Here is a 22,718-nt window from a genome sequence, read left to right as displayed (position 1 = left end):
AAACATTTCCTCAGAAAATTCCTAGCCAGCTCTAGTCATCACTTTTCAAAGAGGTCACATGTCCATAAAATGGAAATTGCAATGTACATGGAAAAGGAGTTCAGAAAAGAGTATTACCATAGTGTATATCTACATCACCTGCCAAGAATGCCCCATGAAACTAAATTAATTAGAATAGACTGAACACAGAAGCTCTCATGACATGTTCAGCATCTTACAAATGTGCGCACTTATTGTAGAAGAAAAATGACAGGTTTTACTATCTGTGGTGCTGCTGTCAGTCTTTTTTTTTTTTTTTGACTTGCCTGCTCAGATCACAAAATATTCCAGTCTGAAATCTTGTTTCAAATGTTGATGTTCTAACTAGAAAGTGTGGCTATTCCTGTGAAATCATCAACCTCAGTTGCCATACACAGCCCTGGATGCCTTCAGACATTGTCCCAAGGCACCAGGCATCACGTGTGCCTGCCCTAGCTCTGCCTACTGTCCCTCTGTCCCTCCTGGCACATCCTTTCCCTCAATTGTGACTGTCTTTTGTTTCTGTCTGTGTAAAGGTCTGACCCTAACAATGTTGGCGGAAGGAAGGAAGGAAAAGTTAGTAGAAAGCTTTGCAAACTTTTTTTCCTCAAACGTCTCCCCAGAGGGCCAATAGAAATACAGAGCCAGCTCTTCAGATATCCAGTCCAAGGGGGACACTTCAGGAAAGAAATTCAGCTAAAGAGCTTCCAGCCGTTGATTACTTATTGTCTGTTCCTTCCCCCCCTGGAATTCATCAGGAGCCTCTGAAGAAATTACAGTTATTTCAGTCTGGAAATAGTATGTTCATGCTGCTAAGCTTCAGCAAGGACATTCCCTTTCAGCGGCGTACTATTATGTGTTTTGGGTGTTCCTTGCCGTCTTATGTAATTAAACATTTATTCTGCCGCTTGGAAATGAGGGACAGATGTTTCCTCATGCCCAGATAAAGGCTGGGAGCACCTCTGGGAAATGCTGAAACTACCCTCTCCCGCTCCCAGCTTCTCCAGGTCTCCCTGTCCGGAGAGACCCCCGAGCGCCACGTCAGGTGGAGGGAGGCGGAGGGCAGCAGTGACATCTCGGCAAACCGCAGAACATGCCTTGCTGCCCTGCCAAGCCGCGGCCGCAGAAACTTTGCTGGTTGTCACCGACCCGCACCAAAAACCCTCGCCGGGCTTGCACGCAACGCGACGCCACCGACACGCACCTCAGCCTAGCCGATCCCAGCCGGCGGGGCAGAGAGGGCGGCGGGACGAAGGGAGAGACTTTCCAGGGGGCTGCGAGTGGCGGCGACAGAGGCGGGGAGCTGGGCCGGCCCCGCGGCAGAGCGCGGCTGCCGGCGCCCCGCTGCCCGGCCGGCGGCACGGCCCCTCCCGGGCGGGTACCGGACCGCGGCAGGCTTCCCCACCTGGCCGTCGCGCTCCCAGCGAGGATCGGCATCCGGTGCCCCCACCCGCGCCCCCGCCATCACCAGCGCGAAAGGGAGAGAACCAAAATGATGCAGATGCGAGGCGGCTGGGGGGGGGGGGGGAAGGCGGGGGGGGGTCACTAGCAAAGTGACGGAAAAACTAACCTGCCAAAGGGATGGTGATGGGAAGCAGCAGCAGCTGATGGAGCAGCAAGGCTGGCAGAAGTTTGCTGGCCCGCATGGTGCCGCTGGCCCCCCCGGCGGCTGGCAGGGCGGAGAAGCGGAGCTGGCTCCTTGCAAGGACCCCGCGCCCAGGCGGTCACTAGAGCAGGCAGAGTGAGCCGCGCTGCTTTTTATTGCGATGATCTAAGTTTGTTGTGTGATTAACTGGAAAGATCTGGGTCCCAACTCCCTCTTACGGTAAGAAACTGTTTAACAACATCCCCTCTCTGCCTCCTCTCCCCCTCCCCTCCCCAGCACGGAGCAGAAGCTGCCTCCTCTCCCGCCCTGCAGCCAGCCCGCCCAGGGAGGGGGCTCCCGTCGCGGCATCCCTCCCCGCCGCCTCCCTCCCGGCCCCCGGGGCGCTGCCCGGCCGGGCCCCGCCGCCCCGGTTCGTCCTGCTCCGCCGCCCCCGGCCCGCTCCGCCGCCGCCCCCCGCCCGCGGACCCCGCTGCAGCCAGGACCGCCAGCCCTGGGCTCCCCCCACCTCTCTCCACCTGCTGCTCGGCCCCAGCCTCATCCCTAGGAGCACCAGTTTCCCCAGTTTGGAAACTCACCTTTCCTCCGATGCTCAAGAGCATCCCTCGTTACCTGCCCTGCACCCAGCCCTGCCCATCTCCTCCCCCCCCCCCCCCCCCGGCTGGCAGCTTGGCCTTTCCGTCACACTTGTTGGCCATCTGACAAGTGCCACTTCCCTAAAATTGTGGCAATTCTGGCGAATCTAAAGGTCAAGTGTCAGCTGGCCCGGCACCGTTGAGCAGAGACCAACTTCAGGCCGAAGCAACGCCCGCTCTTCCTTCTGTCTCAGGCAAAGCGGTTATGTTTCTTCATTTTAACTTCATGGGGAAAAGAACATTGGTGTTGGTCTGAAGTCAGAAGAATGGCCTTCGTGGCAAGCCAATGTTCAAAAATAATCACTTTAGTAAAAGTTCCATCTTAATTTTTAATTATTCCTTTGTCTCAGGCACCCACCTGCCGTCTATAGTATGAGTGTGTGATAACACATGCAGCAGGAAATCATAATTCCCTCCATTTTCCACAAATAAATCAGAGACCTGCGCATCGCCCTGTGCCACGTGAGTCAGAAAATGGCTCTCCTTCCCCAGCCATGCTTGCTACCCATGCTGCTGATAAACACCTTTGAATACAAGTTTTTCTTAAAAATGGAATTCCTCCAAGCCACAAATATTCATATTCATTTTTTCCTATATTCTCCAAATATATCTTTATTTTTTCCCTTCATCCAATTTATGCAAGTGGCAAAACAAAACATTCCCGTTTGGGAATTACTATCTTAGTGAGTGAAAGAAACAAAAAGGGACAGAAAGGAGTTGAGAGAGATTGCTAACAAAATATTTTGAATATTTGACATTTTCAGGAAAAGCACACTGAAGTGGGAAAAAAATACCTTTCTGAAATCTGCAAAATTAGAATTATTTCTACATTTTTTTATTCTTATTCTTCCTCCAATACTAAAATTTAATTTATTGGAGTTCCTTAGAGATGAACAGTCTGAGAAGAGAAAAAATATATCACTGACTAATGACTTTGTGTGAAATCCTTGCCCACTGCAAGTAAGAGATTTCTCTGTCTCTTTTTCTAGATTTCATGGATTTCTCACTTAGCTTTTCTCTCTGTTTTTCTCTCTCTTTAAGACAGACATACATGTGAATAGCAAGCAACAACAGTAATCATAACACCATGCTGAGCCCAGAATAGCCACATTCTGTTAAACCAGATGCATTTGACTTGGTGTCCATGCATGTGACAAGTGACCTTTTTTTTGGAAAAAGCATTAAATCATGCACCATTATGGTTAGTTAGTTTTTTTTTTTTTTGCCACTGCCTTCCCTGAGGGAAGCAGTTGGACTGTAGTCAGATTTCTCCTGAATTTTAGGAGGATTTCTACTGTGTCTCATGAGGAATACAATGTTCTTTAATGGAGGAAATATTTTGCTGTATGGATTCCTGCTATTAATACATATTCCTGTGTATTATTCATGAGGTACTTGCAGTTCTGCCTAAGCGCTCAAGCCACGGGCATAAACTTCTTTGGCTGCATATAATATGCAGGGCAGGTGCAATTCCATAGTCCTGGCTTTCCTCTTGTCCATTTTTGAGGACCTGCTGGAGGACATCTCCACCTCTTAAGTGTGCCCTACTAAGTATTTCCCCGCAGTGAAAATTAGTGCACGTGGAGTGAGGGCCCAGGGACAGAGGGAGATTAGAAAGGGAAGAGGGGCTTTTCATATCCTATATTCCTATGCTGGCAAGGCAAAGCCATGCATCTGGATCTGGGAACAGACCAGCTCTTTGGTCCTGCATCATAGACAGGGAAATGTAGTATGATCCTTTTTTCTCTTTCTTCCTGCCCCATGTATTTTACAACTGAAGCATGATATTTTACTTCAATTCAATCAAACTTTACCTTGAAATGAAATTCAATATGAAGAGAGACTGGAAAAATCACATTTCATGCTTATATGTTGTCTAAAAGTATTCCACGCCAAGTTTCGATCTGCAAACAGAGAAACCAAAAAAAAAAAAAAAAAGCCCAAAAAAGATAACCAAAAGTTGCAAGGTTTATGCAAGAGTATTCTGTTATTGTCTTTGACCTTTGGAGGGCATCCTTTCAGACTTATAAGTCTCTCATTTTTTCTCTTTTTAGGGCTTAGTGTTTGCGGTTTTTTAGTATTTTTTGTTTTGGTTTGTTCTGGCTTCTGGTTTTTTTGGCAGCTTTGCAAACTTGCCCTGATAACCCGCCTTTCAAATCAGTGTAGCACTGCATTAGGAAAGTAGCATAACATTCCTGTAGACAACATTTAAGAAGAAAAGAGTTACTGCACACTTTACCAAAGATGTATTGGCTCTGGACTGCCTACATGAGTAAAAGTTTGCAAAGCTTTATTTTGGTTGGAAAAGTAAGCAGACATGACCAAATACACAGAAACTGCTATTTTTATATTCCCTCTTCTGACCATAATCACACTGAGATCTGTTTTTCAGATGTAACTTACAATTCAGAAATGCTAGATATTCACAGTTTTGGCGGCAGTCTTCACAAACACACACACATACACACACACACACGCACACACACAGAGTAATAGTAATTCACAATTAGCATTAAAGGAAAACTTTTCTAAATGCATCAACATCTGTCATATGAATCACCTATTGTGTTCAAAATCAACTGTTCAAATTCTTGGTTTACTCAGTATATGCATCACTCCTCCTGTTATGGTCTTACTGGACATTAAGCCCAAAAAAATAAGTGAGATCAGGTAATAATTATTACTCAACATTGAGTTGATTGATAAAAAAGTCTCAAGTTGCCTAAGAAGTAAAGGTTAAACCAAGCAATTACACTTCACATGTCAAGCAGGGTCTATTTTTATTGTCTTTTGTGTAAACTGAGCTTGAGATTAGGAAGAGGAAAGACCAGCGTATGAACTGAGAGACTCAGTACCTCCTTTCAGCTGTTAAACTGGACTCTAAGGACAACAAAGACAGTGTTAGTTACTTAAGCCCATGTTCAAGAAGGCTCGTTTTTAGCGGATCAATGAGTACAGGTTACAATACACTCCAAATCTTCATGCCTTCGGAGGCCCCTCTAGTCGAAGCCATGACCAGACCTGTGGCACCCTTCCAGCCCACCCCCCCGGCTGCTCCACGCAGACAAGGAGGCAGATGGGGGCAGGCGGAAAGGAAGAGAGGAAAGACGAGGATAAAGAGATCCTAGGGCAGGGATTGATGTGTCTAGTTGAATGCGGAATCTCAAAAGCTCCCCAGAGTCCATCATTTTAGACGCAGCCAAAAAGATTTTACATGTCATCATACTAAATGTTGCAGTGAGCTGCTGGTCCCAGAGGGTGAAATCACCACACCAGCCAAGTGTTTACTCTCCCACACAGTGAAGTGGGAGAGTTTGGCACCTCAGATGGGGATTTTCAGTGATTAGCCTGCAGGGAAACGCAAGGACGGAGACGAGTCACACCTCCCTCTCAGAAGGAGGCACCAACCTACCGTGGTGAGACAGTCCCCTCTGCAAAGCTAGCATTCCCAGATAAACCCTACATGGATTTCATTACCTAAGGTGTTCAGCTTCCTTCAGCCTGTTTCGTAACTTACAAACAGAGATGGGTCAGGGACTATTATCTGGACTCGTAGGCACAGGGCTTGATATGGCTTAGCTTGAACTCATAGAGCTTGACTTTCCACTACCTGTAAACCAGCATTTGCCCCTTGCCTGAGCAGTCTGGCACAAACAATGCAAAGGCATGTAAAATGTTAAACAATCTGGATTACCACCTTATACACTGATGCATGCTCTTGGGGAATGGCAAGTATGGGTCTGAAGCTGCTGAGGTTAAAAAGGGACATGAATTCAAGCAACAAGGCTATGCTCACTTCCACCCTGAGTTCACCCTTCTCCCTGAACCCAGACCTGTGGATCTGTGCTCTAAACGCTACTCAGATAATCCAAGGTTCATTCCTGCAAGTCCTCCTGCAAGTCATTCACTTACATTAGTCCTTTATGGTTTTCCTGGGTAAGACATATTGTAACTGCTTTTAAAAGATACTTTATATGCTAAATAAGAACAGATAAATAAGAAAATAGTTTTTAAGTTCTAGCGTAACAACGAGTTTAGCCATTTAGGGCATGGTACCCCACTGCAGCTGATGATAACACAATCCCTCAAGGTTGGTTTGGAAATGACTATTTCTAATGTTTTTGGAAAAATATATTAAAAATGCAAGAGTCTATACGCACCACATTACTGTTAGTAGGAAATACCCCATCAGACTGCAAATCTTTTCAACTCCTAAATCCTTTATTTACAGGGAGTCAAATCCTTTAAACAAATTCACATGCAAAAATGGTTATTTTTGTAAAAATTCCCGTTAACGTCAATGTGAAGTTATTTGGAATGTACCCATTGTGGCTATATGTTTTAGAAACAGACCTTTCTGTTCTAGAAAGCAAAAAAAAAAAAAAATCACTAATCTATTCAGCAAAAATGCTCCTTGTGCATACTCAGAGTTTACATATATTGACCAAGAACTTTAAACTTTTTGTTTAAATTTGTTTCTTTGTTTCCACTTCTATTATGCTCTACAGTGCCAAGACAGTCTAGAAAGAATAAACATCATTGACAGCACTGTTAAATAAGTTCTTATATACTTTGCCTGTACTACTCAGGGCCTAATTTGATTTGCAAAACCTTTACAATAGATTATTTTGTGCAGGAATGTAAGAATGAATGAGCCTCTCTTTGACCCTAATCTACAAAAATCAAGATGTGGTACTGGCCATTAGAAAAACAAACAGAAGTTGAATGTATTTCATATGAAGCAATAGCCCCAGAAGCCCTTAATTTACATGCCATAGTTACTGAGTTACTTCTCTGCGGATAGTTGCTCTCTATACTATTTAACCATTCAAATATGTACATATTTGTGCTTCTCCGTAAGCATTTCGTTTTTAACAAATGGAAAGGTGTTTTGCTATGCTTATTAGAAGACAAATTCTCTATGACAACATAGGTTGAAAATCAAGTGTTTGGCCAAATTCGTCTGTGGTTATCACTGTGTATTCAGATCTACCTTTTTGTAGCTGTGTATTTATTATTATTTTTATTTTTATTTAGAAAGTCTTCATTCCTTTGAATAGTTATGAATTATGAAACTTATGAAGCTTAGCCATGATCTAAGGAAAATTATTTTTATGTATTTATTTTTCAGTATGTTTCTAGTCTTTCTCATTGTTGGGATAGTCTGACAATAGGAACCCAAAATATTCAACCTGATCTACTGATTTTAAAAACTTCTGCTTTTACAGTCAGTTTCATGATTTCATGTTTACAGTACCCGAGCTAAGGTTTGTAAATGTGTGACCTTGCCAGTGCAGTAATTCTTACTCTGAAGCTTTGACAAATTACTTAGACTTTTTAAAAAATTCTCTAATACCAAGAGACTCCTTAAACAAAACCACACAACAAACCTTCACAAATCAATTTTCTTTTAACTGACTGAATAATAAAATTGAGGAAAATGTTTCAGATTTCTCAGGGTTTTTTTACTTATTAAATCTCAAACTCAAGAACAATTTTTGGATTTCATAGAGCATTTTTTATTTTCTATAATTTTTTTTTAAATTTTGAAGAATTCTAAATCAAACCATCATTTCTAATTATATATGGAAATATTTTACTTATGAAAAAAATAATTTTCTCTAAAAGATTACCAGGAATTTTGACAAAAACAATGCAGCACTATTAACGCAAAGCCATATGTTGTTTTGTTCAGCTTAAGCATATTCTCTTACCCAGAAACAAAAGTTTAAAATAGGTTCTCTCTAACACGTATACAGGAGGTGAAATAGCTGGCAGACAGCAAAGGGTCCTTGTCTTCCAGTTTGATACTTCCATAAAGGAAATATCATTGAGAGATATGCTGAGAAGACCCTACCAAAAACTGAAGCTGAAAGACCAGCTGCAAATATAAATGTACAGGGGTTTAAAAAATGAGGCAATAAAAATTACTATTAGTATCTCTCAGACGGATAGACAATTTTAAATGTATATCCACTACATATAGAGAAATAAAGAATAAAATTAAGCTGGACTTTGACTGTGAATTGTACGTTACGGAATGACTTGAGCAATTTGAAAACCCAGAGACAAAAGCGTTAGCCCTCTGAATTCCAGAGAATGAGGACTTCCAGAACTTGCTTGTCAAGAGTAAATTCTCTAGGATTTCATATCAAAGAGGAGAATTTCTACCCAGGGTGCTGCTAAAGATTTTAGAAAGAAACCTAAATGGGGATTCATCCAATTCCTTGCAGTCTCTCAGACTCAAGAGCGTATTAATAGCATCTCAGAGAAAACATAAACAACAAAAAAGAGCTCACAGTTGATGGCCATAAAGCACTGATCTATCCTGATTTAAGGTTAGTAACCCCAGAGACAGAAAGCTTGCCAAGACATCAGAAAAGATGTTATCAGAGAAAGAATCTCGGCTTGAATTCTTTTAAAGAACAAGCTGTTGGGTACTTTATTTGAATCAAAGTCCCCTGGTTTGGGATATGAGCTTTGTAATGCAGCTACTGGAAAACAGTCAAGTAGGGAAAAGAGACATGTGGCTGCAGAATCAGGACAGGAGCTCTCAAAGGAAGACTACGGAAAACTGCTGGATTTCTTAGCTGTTTCTATTTCTTTATATACTAAAGCGAAACCTATTTCAGCACAGTTTTTTTCCCCTTAAAGATCTAACCACAGGTACTTAAATGATAGTACTGAAATGGCATTGAGAACCATGTAATTCGTCTGTGTTTGCTGTGCCACTAAAACATATTCATTTGCTTTTTTAAGGCTATTCTTAGTATTCCGTATCTTAACACTAGGGTATCCATTTTTGCTAAATATCTGATCCCCACTTTTCATAAACATTAATTATTACCTTTTTTTTTTCTTACAGGTGAAATTTGAGCATGGGTGATTAGGCTCGCTGCACGTTAGCCAGCAGCGGTAACTGACAGAGTATAGTCTTCCCTTGGTGTCTTTTTCCTGCTGTAGATTTTGTTACCAGCTTATGCAGCACAAGACTGAAGCAGAATTTAGATGGCTATGATCTGAAGTCACAATCCTAAAAATGCCTGCTTCTTCAATGACAAGAAGAAATTTTTTCATGTGCATGAACTTTGCTCTACTTTCCCAAAGTTTTGACCTCGTTCTTCATGTCCGAAATGAAGCTTGCTACTTAAAAGTTCTTGAATTTGAAACACTACTGCTAAGCAAGCTACCACAATGGTCTGTTTCAACATTTTTGATCAATGTTGAAGTGAAAGATATAAAATATAAAATACACCTATGACTCTATTGCGACAACATCTATGATCTGATTGTTATATAAAATTCTATTCTTTATAAATCCAGATTGATATGAATAGACATAAAGCACCAAATGCATTTACAGTAGTGATACAGAGTAAATTTAATGTTTTTTTTTTTCCTGCTGAATACAAATTGTGATTTGTCTTAAACGGCAATAGATTATCTCCTACTTTGTATTACTGCTGCAAGTCACGTTATGTTGAAGGCTTTCATAAAATAGCAATGTACAGACTCACTGTATATCTGTCTTCCTTGATTACTAATAGTGATTTTCAATTTAAGAATCTACAGACTGGATTGGAGGAAAAGTAGATGTAGACTAGAAACTTTATCTGATGGCAATCTGATGGTCTAGAGAAAAGTATAAAAGCAGAAGAATTTTGCAGTGATACTTCCTGAGAAGTGTTACCACCTGCCGATATTTGCTGTTCATCCAATTTTTGTCACTATAAAATTATCTTCACAGTGATTTACGGCTCTTTTATCTCTTTATGGTATCTACTAAGATTCTGGTGCAAGTGGTACAGACAAACAAAAATTATAGGCTAAATTTGAGCTGGACAGGGAATTTTCAAGTATACATTTCTATTGAGTTACTTTTAATGGCTGGTACAAAACATTTCACATATAAGAGCTAGGGAATTGGGGTTTTTCTGCATATACTATAGACCAACAAATGATTGGTGTTACATTTTTTCTGCTTTTCTCTAAAAGACAAAAATTCTCGGTCCTTTGCCTGAATTTCATGTAAACGCTTGTACAAACTGTTTTTGAAGAAGAAAATGAAACCATCACATCTGAAAATATGTAGATTTCTGTGCCTCACCTCTAGTTAGCTAAGTTTTGCCATTCCAACATATTTCTTCAGCTATTCCCAGTATATCATGCAATGTGATTTCAATTAACATATTAAAGAGCAATGATAACAAACTACTTTTATTTTTGCCTTAGTTTATTTTATGCACATGTCCTTCACTTATGGAAGAGTTTCAAATAAATCACTGTGAACGTGAGCTGAAGATTGTGTCACCCATTTTGAGCTGAACAACATTTAAACTATTTTTCTTACAGTTTCTGCAGAATAAAAAAAAAAAAAATCTGGCTTTAGTTTTCCAAGCATAAAATAGCAATCACATTAGCTGCAATTAATTTGTATCTTATCCCAAGGATGTCTAGTGTAATACTATTAAAAGGGCTGATGTTAAAAGGTGACTCTATCTGGAAATAATCTTCCACATTTTAATAGATGACATAGTTATGAATGCTGTACATCCCATTTTTAAAAACTTTGCACTGATTACTCTGGTAAATTATTTATACGCTTCATTGCCAGTAGTTGATAGGTAGCATATAGTGCTTTTAATTTATTATTTTTCTTTTCTTCCTCTTTTCTTTTTCTTTTTCCTTTTCTCCTTCCTTCCTTCTTTCCTTCATTCTTCGTTCTTTCTCTTTCTTTCCTTCTTTTTCTCTCTAGTTCCACCTGTTTCCTTCCTTCCCTCCTCCTTTCTTTCCTTCCTTCCTCCCTCCAATTTTTTTCTTTCTTTTCTTTCTTTTGTCTCTCTTTCTCTCTCTTCTCTCTTTCTTACTTTCTCTCTTTCTATTTCTCTCATTCTCTTTTACTTTCTCTTTCTTCTTCTTTTTCTTCCTCTTTCTATCTCTTTTTTTTTCTCTCTCTCTCTCTTCTGGAAATTATGTATAAAACCCATGCATCTACAATAGTCTTTCATCTATTGTCAATTTAAAAGTATAGTTATATAGGCTAGGAATTATGAATTATTTTATACCCTGAAAACAAACACTAGAAAAAATGTTGACAAAGTGTCATGAATCTGGTGACAAAATGTAATAATTATAATACCAGCCAGTAGGCATTTTAGGAGGTATATAGTGGCGTGTTAATTACTATTCTGTTAATTACCCTTTTCCTAACACTGCGTACACCTGGAGTGATTGCTGAAATCTAATATTACAATAGAACTGGAGAAAATACTTCTTCAACATGTAACAGATTTTCAAATAAACTTTTTCAGGAGGTTAAGGAATGACAACTCGATATGTTCTAATCAGTTACATCAGCATGTCCATTTAGTGCAGGTGGAGTCCTGGCATGATGAAGAGTAGCCCATTAAATCTGTATTTCCAAGATTCTCTTGTTGCAGGAAGGCTAAAAGAGGTAGGGTAACGCTGGAGACCAGCTTCTCTAGTTATTGCAAGGACCGCATCTGAAAGCATACAGCAAAAGGGATAACCCGGCATATGCCCTCCAAGTATGCGGTACCATATAAACTCTGTAGAGCCCTGTAAGTCAAACAACAGTCTAGAAAAATTGTTGTAAATCTGAAGTTTTCTAAATTTTGCTTATAGCCACTCTCTTTTACATAAAACATACATTTACATACATCTGAGTGCAGAAAAGCATATAAAAGCCAACTTGACATCCTAATTCCCATGAATGTGTGCTCCACAATCTTTTAATGGAAGTACGACACACACCTCTGTTCTAAACTTCATTCTTCATCACAAATAGTGTAAACTCACTGCTGTTGTGTGTGACACAAATTTAAAGAGCTAATAAAACATATTCACAAATTTAAATCCTTTGCTATCTCCCTTTTAAATCTATGAGACTACTCATACTTTTAGACTTATACTTACTCAAAAGAATTCTGGGGGATGTGGGCATGTGAGACTATTTTTATGAAAATGAAGAAGGCAATTCAAAAGACTATGACTCCAGATTAATTTACAAACTATTGATCAAATAAGACAGATAGTGGAAATGTCTATATCCTTTAACCTTTTCCTCAGTTAAAACCCAGCAAAATAAGTTAAATACAGATCTCAGCTTTGTAAAACCCAGTCTGAATGAACAACTAGGTTTTGTGATGTCATTCAAAAAAGAGAAAGGCAGGACAGAAGAAAAATAACATTCAAAATGAGAATGAAAGACCATCGGGCTGCCAAAAATTCCAGTGAAGTAAGAATCATAGTGAAAGAAGCATTTAATCAAAGATGCCATAATTGCAATAGGAAGGAAAAATATTTTCTGAGGTGCATCATACAATATAAACCAAGATTGTCCACGTGCTTGATGAACAACAACACAGTGACACAGCTTTCTTTGTAGGTAAAATCTCTGCAGATAACATCGCTATGGAAAAGCAACTACAGTGAAGCCTTATAGTAGTCTATTTTTTTTTTTTTAAACTAGGCAATAGAGCACAATTGCACTTGTTTTTTAAACAAAAAAAAATACTGTATCATATCCAAATTTAATACGTTAAAGAAGATACATTATAGTTACAATGAGCTGTAGAAAATTGTATCACTTAACATGTCTAAACAATAAAGGGAGATGTACCATGTATGTTTGGAATGGAAGGCTGCCTACCCACAAACTCAGTACACATCGCGGAACCACTAGTGAAAATAAGGAACACAAGAAAACTTTCAGGTATCTTCCAGCATCTAGGACACGTATAAGAATATTGCAAGATAGGATGCAAATCGTTGACACCTGTGATCCTGTCATAAATAGATAGTGAAACGTGCTTCTGCTTGACACACACTGTATTTCTACTACATTTTATCCCATATTTCCACCATGTTCCTACAGATTTCTGTCTTGTAGCCCTGCAGCCTTACCACAATAGCCATCTTGTTGGGTGCACGTTTTGGTTGTGTCCTGTATTACCTTCATTCACCCACCACCTCACACAGCTACCAGCACTCAGTGGTGAGCTCAGAAAAAAACATATGCCCAAACACCATGTAACATGGCATAGGTATGTTGACTAACCATGGACAGACTGCATAAAACAGATAATGACTCCAGGCTACAGCCTCTTTTATAGTGGGAGTGTTTATGTGACCCTTTCACTTCTACCTGGCTATTCAATTTGGGTGGTATTCACTTCATCTAGTGCTAGATAGCTAGGCTTTTTGACAGTTATGTCTTATCTAATCAATCTAGTCTTTCCTGTAGCATCGATGGAAACAGATAGGTATTTTGGGGCACAATTAATCTGGCTGGTACTTTAGAATAAGAGGATGGTTACCCTAAAAGAAGTACCCTGGAAGCATATGCTTTCTGTTATATGGAGTATACATCTATCAGATGCATACCTTTCTCAATGTCCTTAACATATCTGCCCTTAAATAAAATTTACTCATCAATTTTGATTATGAGGAGAATGGAATTAACAGACTTCAGATTTTAGTTTGAAAGACAGGTAACAGGCTGAATGAATACTGCATTTATGCTTGAATCCAGCTTGGAATACATCTACTCGAGACAAAGTTTCTTAAGTCTTAAAATTGTCAGCAGCTAATACCCCTTAAGCCACTCGACTTTTACATGAAATATAGATGTTTTTTACTCTCTCTATACCTTCCCTTTTATCTCCTGTGTTCCTAAGTGGTGGAATTTTCTTTCTCTGCCCATCCAGATCTCTTGATATCTGATTAGGTTTGCTTTTGCTGATTTCCTGCTCTTGCTGATGTCCATTTACAAGACACAGAAATAACCGGAGAAGAGTGAGTAAAAGGTATTCCCAGGACACCGCTAATGTGCACCATTAGATCTGGATGCCTCAGAAGATGAATCAGCAGCAACTTTTCCATAGTTCTCTCCAGATGTGTAGAGCCTTGTAGGCCTAAATTTGAATCTCACCTCATCCTGATGCTGTATCTCCAGCTTCCCAGCTGAGTCCCCAGCTGAGCAATGGCACCTCTCCTCACCCTTCTTATTAAAGCTACCGTGGTACAGAAAGGAACTTGTTCTCCTCGGGGGAGAGAGTGAAACAAATACACATGATTTATGAGATAACTAAGAACCAGCTGAGAAGGAACAACCTTAGATTGCACTTAAACTAGACGAGAGGAATATAAGTATATCTGAGAACTGAGGCCAGAACACGAGATCCTTCCACCCTACCTCCTTGCTCTGTGACTGTGAGGGTTTGGCACTTGCTGTCCCGCAGGGCATCTGAATTCTGTGCTCTACAGTGGCATGGCTTCTGAGGAGGACTGTGCCTCAGAAACAGACTATCCTAGAAATTCATCTTAGAATATTCTTTTGGGAAGTAGCAGATATTGGGTTGAATTCTGGAGGACAATGAACCATTCACTTTTACTTCCTGGGTGAGTGGTCTATTTAGCACTGCTGTCTATGCACCCCACTGTAAAGTAAAAGAAGGATGCTCACTGCATTATTTCAATATTCGCTTGAAATGCATATTGTTTCTCACAAAGATTCTAGTTCCTTGGTACTGAAGAGGGAGACATGACTCAAAAATCTAACTCTGCAGAGGAACATGGATGAAAACCTACACTTAAGTTTCTCCTGTTGATTCACCATATGCAAGTCTTGATTCAGCATCCAGGTTCAATACGTCTGTACTAATATATCGCAAAGATATCTCCAAGATGGATATCTATTTCCGGAGCTAGGAAGAGATCTGTCATTCCAGCACTGGATTTGAGCTAATTATACCTTCTGAGATTAAAGTCAGGCTGTTGGGCACAGCAGCACAGCAGCATGTACATGCTATGTCAGGGGCCAACTGCAGTGTCTCTGGATTGCCCTTCTGTTATGGGAATGTATCAGCATGACTCGAAGTAGCCAAGGGAATCTTTGCAAGCTGGTGTGAGATGCAGCTTTCAAAATGTGTCTAAACAGCTCATCTAAACACGCCCATCTCTGGGTTATGGATTCTTCTTAGTGGACTAGCTACCTAAAAAACTAGATGCTGCAGCTCTTGGCTTCTGCATTCTTTGTTGGATTTGTTGCTGCTGCTGACAGGAAACATAGGTAAATGCACGGACCTCTGCATAAAGAATGATAAAATCTAGGAGGAGATCCAAAGTATTTACATGAGTAATTCAGAATGTTATTTTGAATATATTAAACTTCCAAAATGTGATTGATATAGCAGCTACCTCTGTTGCTAATATATATAGTATATATAGAAGTTATAGTAACCTGCTTACTGAACCTCGAGCATTAATTAGAACAGACCGAGAACTCACAAGCCAAACATTTTAAAATCAGAAAATAGCGTTCTATCAAAACCAGAACTGAAGAAAGGTTATGTTCTACAAGTCTCTTCTATTTTGAAGAGTTCTGAAATTATAAAATAATCTGAACTTTTTGACAGATATCAGGATTTGAAAGGTCATTTTTCAGTTTAACATCTTCTATATATCTCAACTTAAAATTGGAATTAATGTCACTAGAAAGAATAGAAAAGAAATAGAAAGAATTATAAAATAAAATAGAACTAAACAGTAATAAACCATTTGATCTGATGCAATCCAATATATTTTTAATATCAGATCCCCTGAAATATCAGATATTGACATTTCAGCAAAGACAGGAAAAGTTTAGAAATGTATAAAATTTCTTACACTAATAAAAAATAATTTCCTGCACAGTTATGTTTCTATTTAATAACACATAAGCCAAGGGCTCAGGAGGTCAATGAAACCGGTGTCGGTCATGAGGACAGCACACCGAAGATACAGATGAATCCACAATTATACATTACCTAATTTTTATATATTTATTATCTCTCATGTTCTGTGCTTTGTGTTGTGAGTGGAGGACTCCATATGGGAACATGTGAACATAATATGTAAATCTGGATATGCATTATGTCCATGAATAAATGTCTTAATCTCACTTGCTTTAGTTACTGGTTGCCATAATTCTTACCCATAATATCCAGAAGGTGTTGTGAGGCTCTGTTCATTCATTAAAAGCATGAAATCTGCTGTGACAGCTTTGCATGAGCAGTGCTAGAATTCTATAACTATTAAAAATCGTGTTAGGATTATAACCCATCCAGGAAAAGAGTATTTCTTTTTTATATTTGCATAATCCTGTTTAACAGAGTCAAACCGTAACTCAGTAAATTGGGAAGTTTCCTGTCAACATTTTAAAGTATTGCCGCTATCTATCGTTACTACTTGCAATCATCATCTTCATTTTTTCTTAACTGAATTATTGATTTCATTGATAGCAGTGAAATATTTAGAAGATACAAAAAATAATGCTGTTTTCATTTCCTTGAAGCCAGAATTTTAGCAAGAATATTAGGCTTATTTTCTTAAGATTAAAAAATATTTCTCCTTCACTTTTCTTCTGTCTGTAGTTTTTCTCAGTTTTTTATGGAGTTTTGATTTTAAGGCTTTTCTGTTTTGTTTTGTTTTAAGTTTTCTGTAGGAGGAGAAACTTCTTGGGAACAAAAAAAAAGGCAAAAGAAAACTGGGATTCAAAATAAATATTTCTCAGCTGAGCCATCCTCAGTAGACCAGCAAACTTCTCCCTTAAACATTCAGATATATGACTGTACATGAAAATCAGATGGGCATGAGGAAATGGTCCCGTTTGCCAAATACAGTTTTTATCCATATGGTAAACAGCTGCTGTTCGGATGAGCAAATTTCTGAGAAGCTAATTTGTAAAAACCAAGCAGAGAATCTTACAGTCAAAGGTAAATACATGACAGTGCCTTGCAGCTTCTATTCGCTATTGTCACCACGGATGATGCACAGTTTTTTATGACATGTCCTTTCTTTCTTTCTTTGAGAACAACGCACAAGGCAGAAGGTAGCTAATATGCAGTACAGGAGCTGAGTGGCTGCCATTGCTGAAACATGCGGTAAATGGGAACATAGCTCCTCTTAACCATAGCAAATTACCATAGGCATTTCAAGGAATGTGTGATAATCTAATGCCTGCACAGAGGGCTGTTTCGGAAAGATTTCTTTTTTGTTTTGTAATGTTATCATTAACACTCAGCGCTAACCTGTTTCTGCTTCGATGTATCTTTAGGGTAAAACTTGTCAATCGATTTAAATGTGAAAAGCGCAAATCCCACTTTGAGCAACCCGGAGTATTTGTGTGAGGTGAAGCCGGTGCTATTTCACTGAGCCTGCCTGCATTTTTCTGTTCCGTTTGAATCCCTAAATTGCGTTTTGAGTCTATGGCTGTGTTTGCACCTCTCTTAAAGAGCACTTCCTTTCCCTGGGAAAGGCATGCCATTTTTCTGAGCTAATTCCCATCCCCAAGGCTGCCTCAGCAAGCGCCTGTCTGGCTGTGTCTAGCAGCGTTTTAACCGAGGCAAGGGCTTTGCGTTGGGCAAGGAGAGACGTTCCAGCCACAGCTGAGATGCCCTCTGCAAGCCACAGAGCTGCATGGCTTGTCTCAGCAGTCTGCTCTTGAGAGGGTCCTCCACGACACAGATTTGCCCCGTGCCTCCCGGTGTAGCCTCTATAAACACGCATAGAGAGAGCTCCTTTGCCGAGGTCGGGCTCGCATGGAATCGGTCGCTCCGGACAGTATAAATCAGGTTACTTCAGCGCAGCATACAAAGCAACGCCATTTTAAACCGGCTATTGTTCTGATTCTTATGTCTGTCTGTCTCACGTTTCGTCTTTGATAATATTAATTAGGTGTAATTTTTCTCTGCTACTTAAGATTACTTGCAGAGCTCACCTCTTTTATTACGACATTCAATAATGGTGCTTTCTTTATTTTATTTCCACAGGTGTGTTAGGAATATCTGAAGGGGGAAGTCACAGATCGGGTGAAAAAGGAGTAAGACACCTCCTGCCTATTAGTCACAATCAGACCAGAAAAACTTGAGGAGGGAAAAAAAGAAAGAGAAAAGAAGGATGCCAGATGGTCTGTTGAAAGGCAGTTGAGAAGAAGGCTTATCAGTTCTAATCTGAGCCAGGCAAAGGTTTGAGAAAATGGTTGATAGATAGATTATATATAATTAGGTCAGTAAGCATTGTAGTTAATTTTCTTTCCACTGATCTTTATAAGAAAAGCAAGGTAAGAGGATAAGATTAATTATTAATTTTAAAGTACGTATTTGTCAATAATAGTTACAAAAAAGTTACATGCCTTTGTAGTTTTGCTTGTAGGTGTATCTTAATGTATTAAATACTTGAACATTCTAACCGTATGTATTTATAATAGCACTTTACGGAGGATTTAATTTAAAGGGAATCAACAATCTGCAAGTGCCTGTAAATTCTGCCCATTGTGAGAAGATATCACTATTACTGCTTTCTAAATGACATTTCTGTTTCACTCATGCATTTTCTTCTTCATTGCAGCAGCTCACTAATAATTAAGGAGTCTTTTATATATCTGTCCCTTATGGTCACTTAATCTGTAGGACAATATCCTTCATCCTCCCCATCAAGATACCTAAGCTTCGCTATCCAAGGTGGAGTTACGGTTCTTGAAGAAATCCAGAAAGCTGAACTAACCTGAGGACGTTTTTCTGCCTTGCTTTCCAGAAATTACTCTATTTCTTCTGATGCTCTGCCTCAAAGTTTTCCACAGTTTTTTTCTTCAGTAGGGAAACATGTTACGCAAGGTTGTGAAATATTTATTATTTAAATAGTACTTTACTGTGAATGGGAACAACTTGGAGAAAGTCATATGGCTTGATAACGCTTGAGAATAATTGACTTGCTTATAGCCTATTCAATGTAAATTCTGGTAGTCAGTCATTTTGAAACTTTTCAATTACTGCTTTTGAATAAAAAGTAGGATTAACCAACTGCATTATAGACTCCCCAAACTCTCAAGATTATTCAAAAGAATGAAGCACGCTTTTTAAATACATGGCATATAACATTGTGAGCTCACATATTTCGCATATTCTACTTGCAGTAGCATTCTTATTTAAACAGTATTTTCAGTCTTTATTATTTTAGGCCTCAAACAATTTTAGTTAGTTCTTTTGGCTACTTTTTTGTAAAGAATAAATGGGCAAAAGAGACTATGAGACTGCAAATTGTCATTTTCAGTATCTCTGTGACACCTCAGCATCTTATATTGGTTCTATTAATTTCAGTACAGTTATTTAGATTTGCCAAGGATCTCTTTCTGAGGATTTAGCCTAACAAATAGGCAAGTGCTAGCCAATAGGTTTACATAGGAGTTGGGAAGAAAATCCATGCATCATGCTTTTCAAACCTGACACCTATTCAGGTGACTGGGATTCAGATCCAGATATAGACAATTGAATTTGTGTGTCGACTTGTAAGTATCTATATGTGGCTAAACTCATTATAATTACTGCAAATATAGAGCTAAATACAATAATGTTTCCAAACCTAGGCAAGTATCTGCACCATTTGATATGCCCCTAGGTATTCTACCTCTAGCTGCTCATACAACAGGGAGTGTTTCTCCACTAAGTCTTTTGCAATGCCTGCTAATCCCATGCAGCTATCTCAGATGCTCTGCACCATCTCATATTGCACTAGCCACCGATGTCTAGGCAACTGAATAAAGTCCTTTGGCGGTATAGTCCATGGAGTACAAAAAATTAGTCAGCTAGCCAAATTTAATGTCTACATTAGAGTGATCTGAATAGACTAGATCTCCACTGCCTGTAATGGAGTCCTAAACATCCAATTTATATAGAGATATCTGTATCGTAGTCACCTAAATTTAGGTATCTGAATCTTGATTTGAATGCCTTCTTGTATAAAGGGCGCTATCAAAAGTTTGATTTTTTTTATTACTTTACACCATAAACACATCAAACTGTTAAAAAAATAAAAATTACTTTTAAAAAATCTCTTTTACTTTTCCAATAAATAACTTTTAAATATTTTAGAAGTGAGAAAGAAGCTCCAAGTTCTTTGCTGCAAAGTTTGAACGAAACGGAGGGGAAAACTTGCAAGGACCATATGATTCACAGATAACTCATGAAATTAGATACCACCCAAACAACGCAATACTTGCTCATTCCATGCCAGGTACAAATCATCTTCCTTTCTTTTTTCAGCCTCTGACTTCCAAATAATAAAACCCAGGAACTGGGAACAGATCAGAGCTACTACAGTGCCCAACCTCACGCGTTAATCTGAATTACCAGGAATCTAGGTCTTGGCAGACTTTGCGCTCACGCGGATGTGTTCAGACATAATTCATGAGAGTGCCATAACCACTCACTGTAAGCTACTAACACAATAAAGACAAGGTGGAGGGAAGTAGAGAGGAAATGAGATATGAATGCTCATCAGCCCATGAGGCAGAAAAGCTGTGCCTGCACATACAAGGACAGTATGACTCCTCAGAAGAGCCAAAAGCAGAAAGTAAAACTGAAATGCAGAGTATGGCTCTTAAAGTCACAGTACAAGTCGTAGGGCTACTCAGACTGTCGAGCTGCAGCTACACACTGCCTCACGCTTGGCCTTTCAGCTTTGAAATAATGTCTGCTTTTTTACAGAAAAACCTTTGCATCCTTCTAAATAATTCTTCTCCCTTATAGAGTTTCAAACAACTGAGGTATCCATGATCCAGAATCACATGTTTTTAGTCAACTTGCACATATTTAATTCTCGTTCTCTCCTTTAGTCATTCAGACTTCTAAGGCATGTTGTATATGAATTCCTTCACTCGGTTAGCTTTACTGCTGCCAAAGACAGCAGACTGAATGCATGATTATTTTCCTTTCCATTAATAATACTTAATACTGCAGACAGAGTTAAAGAATCATTTGAGTTTTGCTACAATTTATGATGCATAAATATTAAATACTCTACCTATACATATATCTATTATGGGTTTCTTCTTCTCCCTAAAGAATGAAACAATCTAGTTTTCACCTCTAGATAATGTACCTATATGTTATCTGTTTTTCTTTTATGTATCAAAAACAAAATAAGGAATGACAGTGTAAAGGGCATGATTCTCTTTGGAGAAACGATCTGCACTACGAAGCAATAAAAGGGTTCTCTTGGAATGCCCTGGGGGCACCAGATGCAATATTGAGAAAAAGTTGTAGAAGGAAGGACAATGATGAGTCTAGTCATATGAACTTGCAGAAAGTTTGTGTTCTTGATGAGCCTAAGAAGTCACATCTGATCATCTTTTAATATAAAAATGTTGAGAAAAAAATGATAAGACAAAAAAAAATTAAGTAAAAACAAATTTGTGCAAACTGACTTGTAGGAATGTAGATTAGGAGACACCTACTGCAACAGTCCACTTTCTTTATAAACTAATTTGCATATATTTTAAAATTGACTAGATTTTTATCCTCTAATTCTCTGGCTGGAAAGATATTGGAGAATTTTATTGCTGTGATGTTTAGAAATCTTTATATAGTTGGGCTTTTATTACCATGCTCAGGGTAATCATGACCAATTTCTTGTACTAGAAATGCAGCCCACCTTAAAACTCTTTCCTGCCTTCCTGATATTAATAGAGATGCATTTCCAGAGAACTGTAATATCTCTGCCTTTTACCAGGATAAATTAACTAAATTATTTTAAGTTGTATTCATGCAGCCTAAATTTAGGCACCTGCCTTTTCTCCTCTTTTGCCATTTACGAGTGATGAATTCCCAGACTATAGGATAATTCTTTGTTATGAGTCCCACATGTAAGCCCTATCACACTGCACCATTGAATTTCATTTTATTCCTATCACTTCAGTGCTCTACGTCATCATTCTTATACTGACAATATTGATATTCAAACTGCTTGAAGTTACAGTTTTCCTAACCCCATTTCAGGTCAAGACCAATGCACATAGTAGCCTCCCCACTGCCAAGCTTTGATTTTCAGAAAAAAGATACTCAGATATCTGGGCCAGAAGAGATCATGATGTGTTACAGTTAGCGATATGAACAGTTCAAGAACTGGGACTTTTGGTGGCTATACAGTATACTGTGAAACTCAGACTGGATATACCCAATATCTCCTGATACTATTCCACTAATAAAGTCTATTAAAATATATCTATTTTCTATTCTATAGTCACAAATGAAAATATTAGACTGTATTAGCACCACAGAATTTCACTTCTTATCTTGATTGTTCCCTTCGTCACTGCCTACTATTATCTCACCTTTGCCAATTTTTAATTCATTTTACTGTAGTGCAAAAATTTCAATCTCAGTTAATACTTTCCTATGTGACATAATATCAAATGCTCTTTCAATATATTCGTTGTCTAGAAAACCAAGTGATATCAAAAGGTTCTTGTTGGCAAGGCATGTTTATGCCAAAAATATTTTTATGATAGTCTCGATAAACTCGTTGTGTAGTATGCTGTTTTCTATTAATTGTCAAGTCTGTCCTCCAGGTGTCTTCAAAAGCCTTCTACTTTATGAAGGCCAAACAGTTGTTCCAGAGCCTCC

The 22,718-nt window shown here is 39.0% G+C and overlaps 1 protein-coding gene and 1 long non-coding RNA gene across 7 annotated transcripts in view; one reads left to right on the top strand and one right to left on the bottom strand.

The window, feature by feature from the left end:
• Positions 1 to 2,300, bottom strand: part of HGF (hepatocyte growth factor) — a 59,926-nt gene extending 57,626 nt beyond the window's left edge. For 4 of the 6 annotated variants that reach the window (XM_068922744.1, XM_068922810.1, XM_068922956.1 and 1 more), the window contains exon 1: positions 1,589 to 1,799. In XM_068922744.1, the coding sequence (XP_068778845.1) occupies positions 1,589 to 1,664 (76 nt within the window). In that variant the 5' untranslated portion in view covers positions 1,665 to 1,799. Of the gene's footprint in view, positions 1 to 1,588; positions 1,864 to 2,199 lie in introns of those variants that run through there. The other 2 variants (XM_068922608.1, XM_068922672.1) reach the window with 2 other exon arrangements.
• LOC138063097 (uncharacterized) lies at positions 1,705 to 9,765 on the top strand. Its single transcript, XR_011136741.1, has 3 exons — positions 1,705 to 1,843; positions 2,607 to 2,718; positions 9,122 to 9,765. It is a non-coding gene; the product is annotated as an uncharacterized lncRNA (long non-coding RNA).
• Positions 9,766 to 22,718: the final 12,953 nt, after the last annotated feature.

This window comes from Struthio camelus, chromosome 1 (genome assembly GCF_040807025.1).
Source record: "Struthio camelus isolate bStrCam1 chromosome 1, bStrCam1.hap1, whole genome shotgun sequence".
In the NCBI taxonomy this organism is placed as follows: domain Eukaryota; kingdom Metazoa; phylum Chordata; class Aves; order Struthioniformes; family Struthionidae; genus Struthio; species Struthio camelus.
The sequence above is the reverse complement of the archived record's forward strand: the minus strand, read 5'-3'. Positions and strand labels throughout refer to the sequence as shown.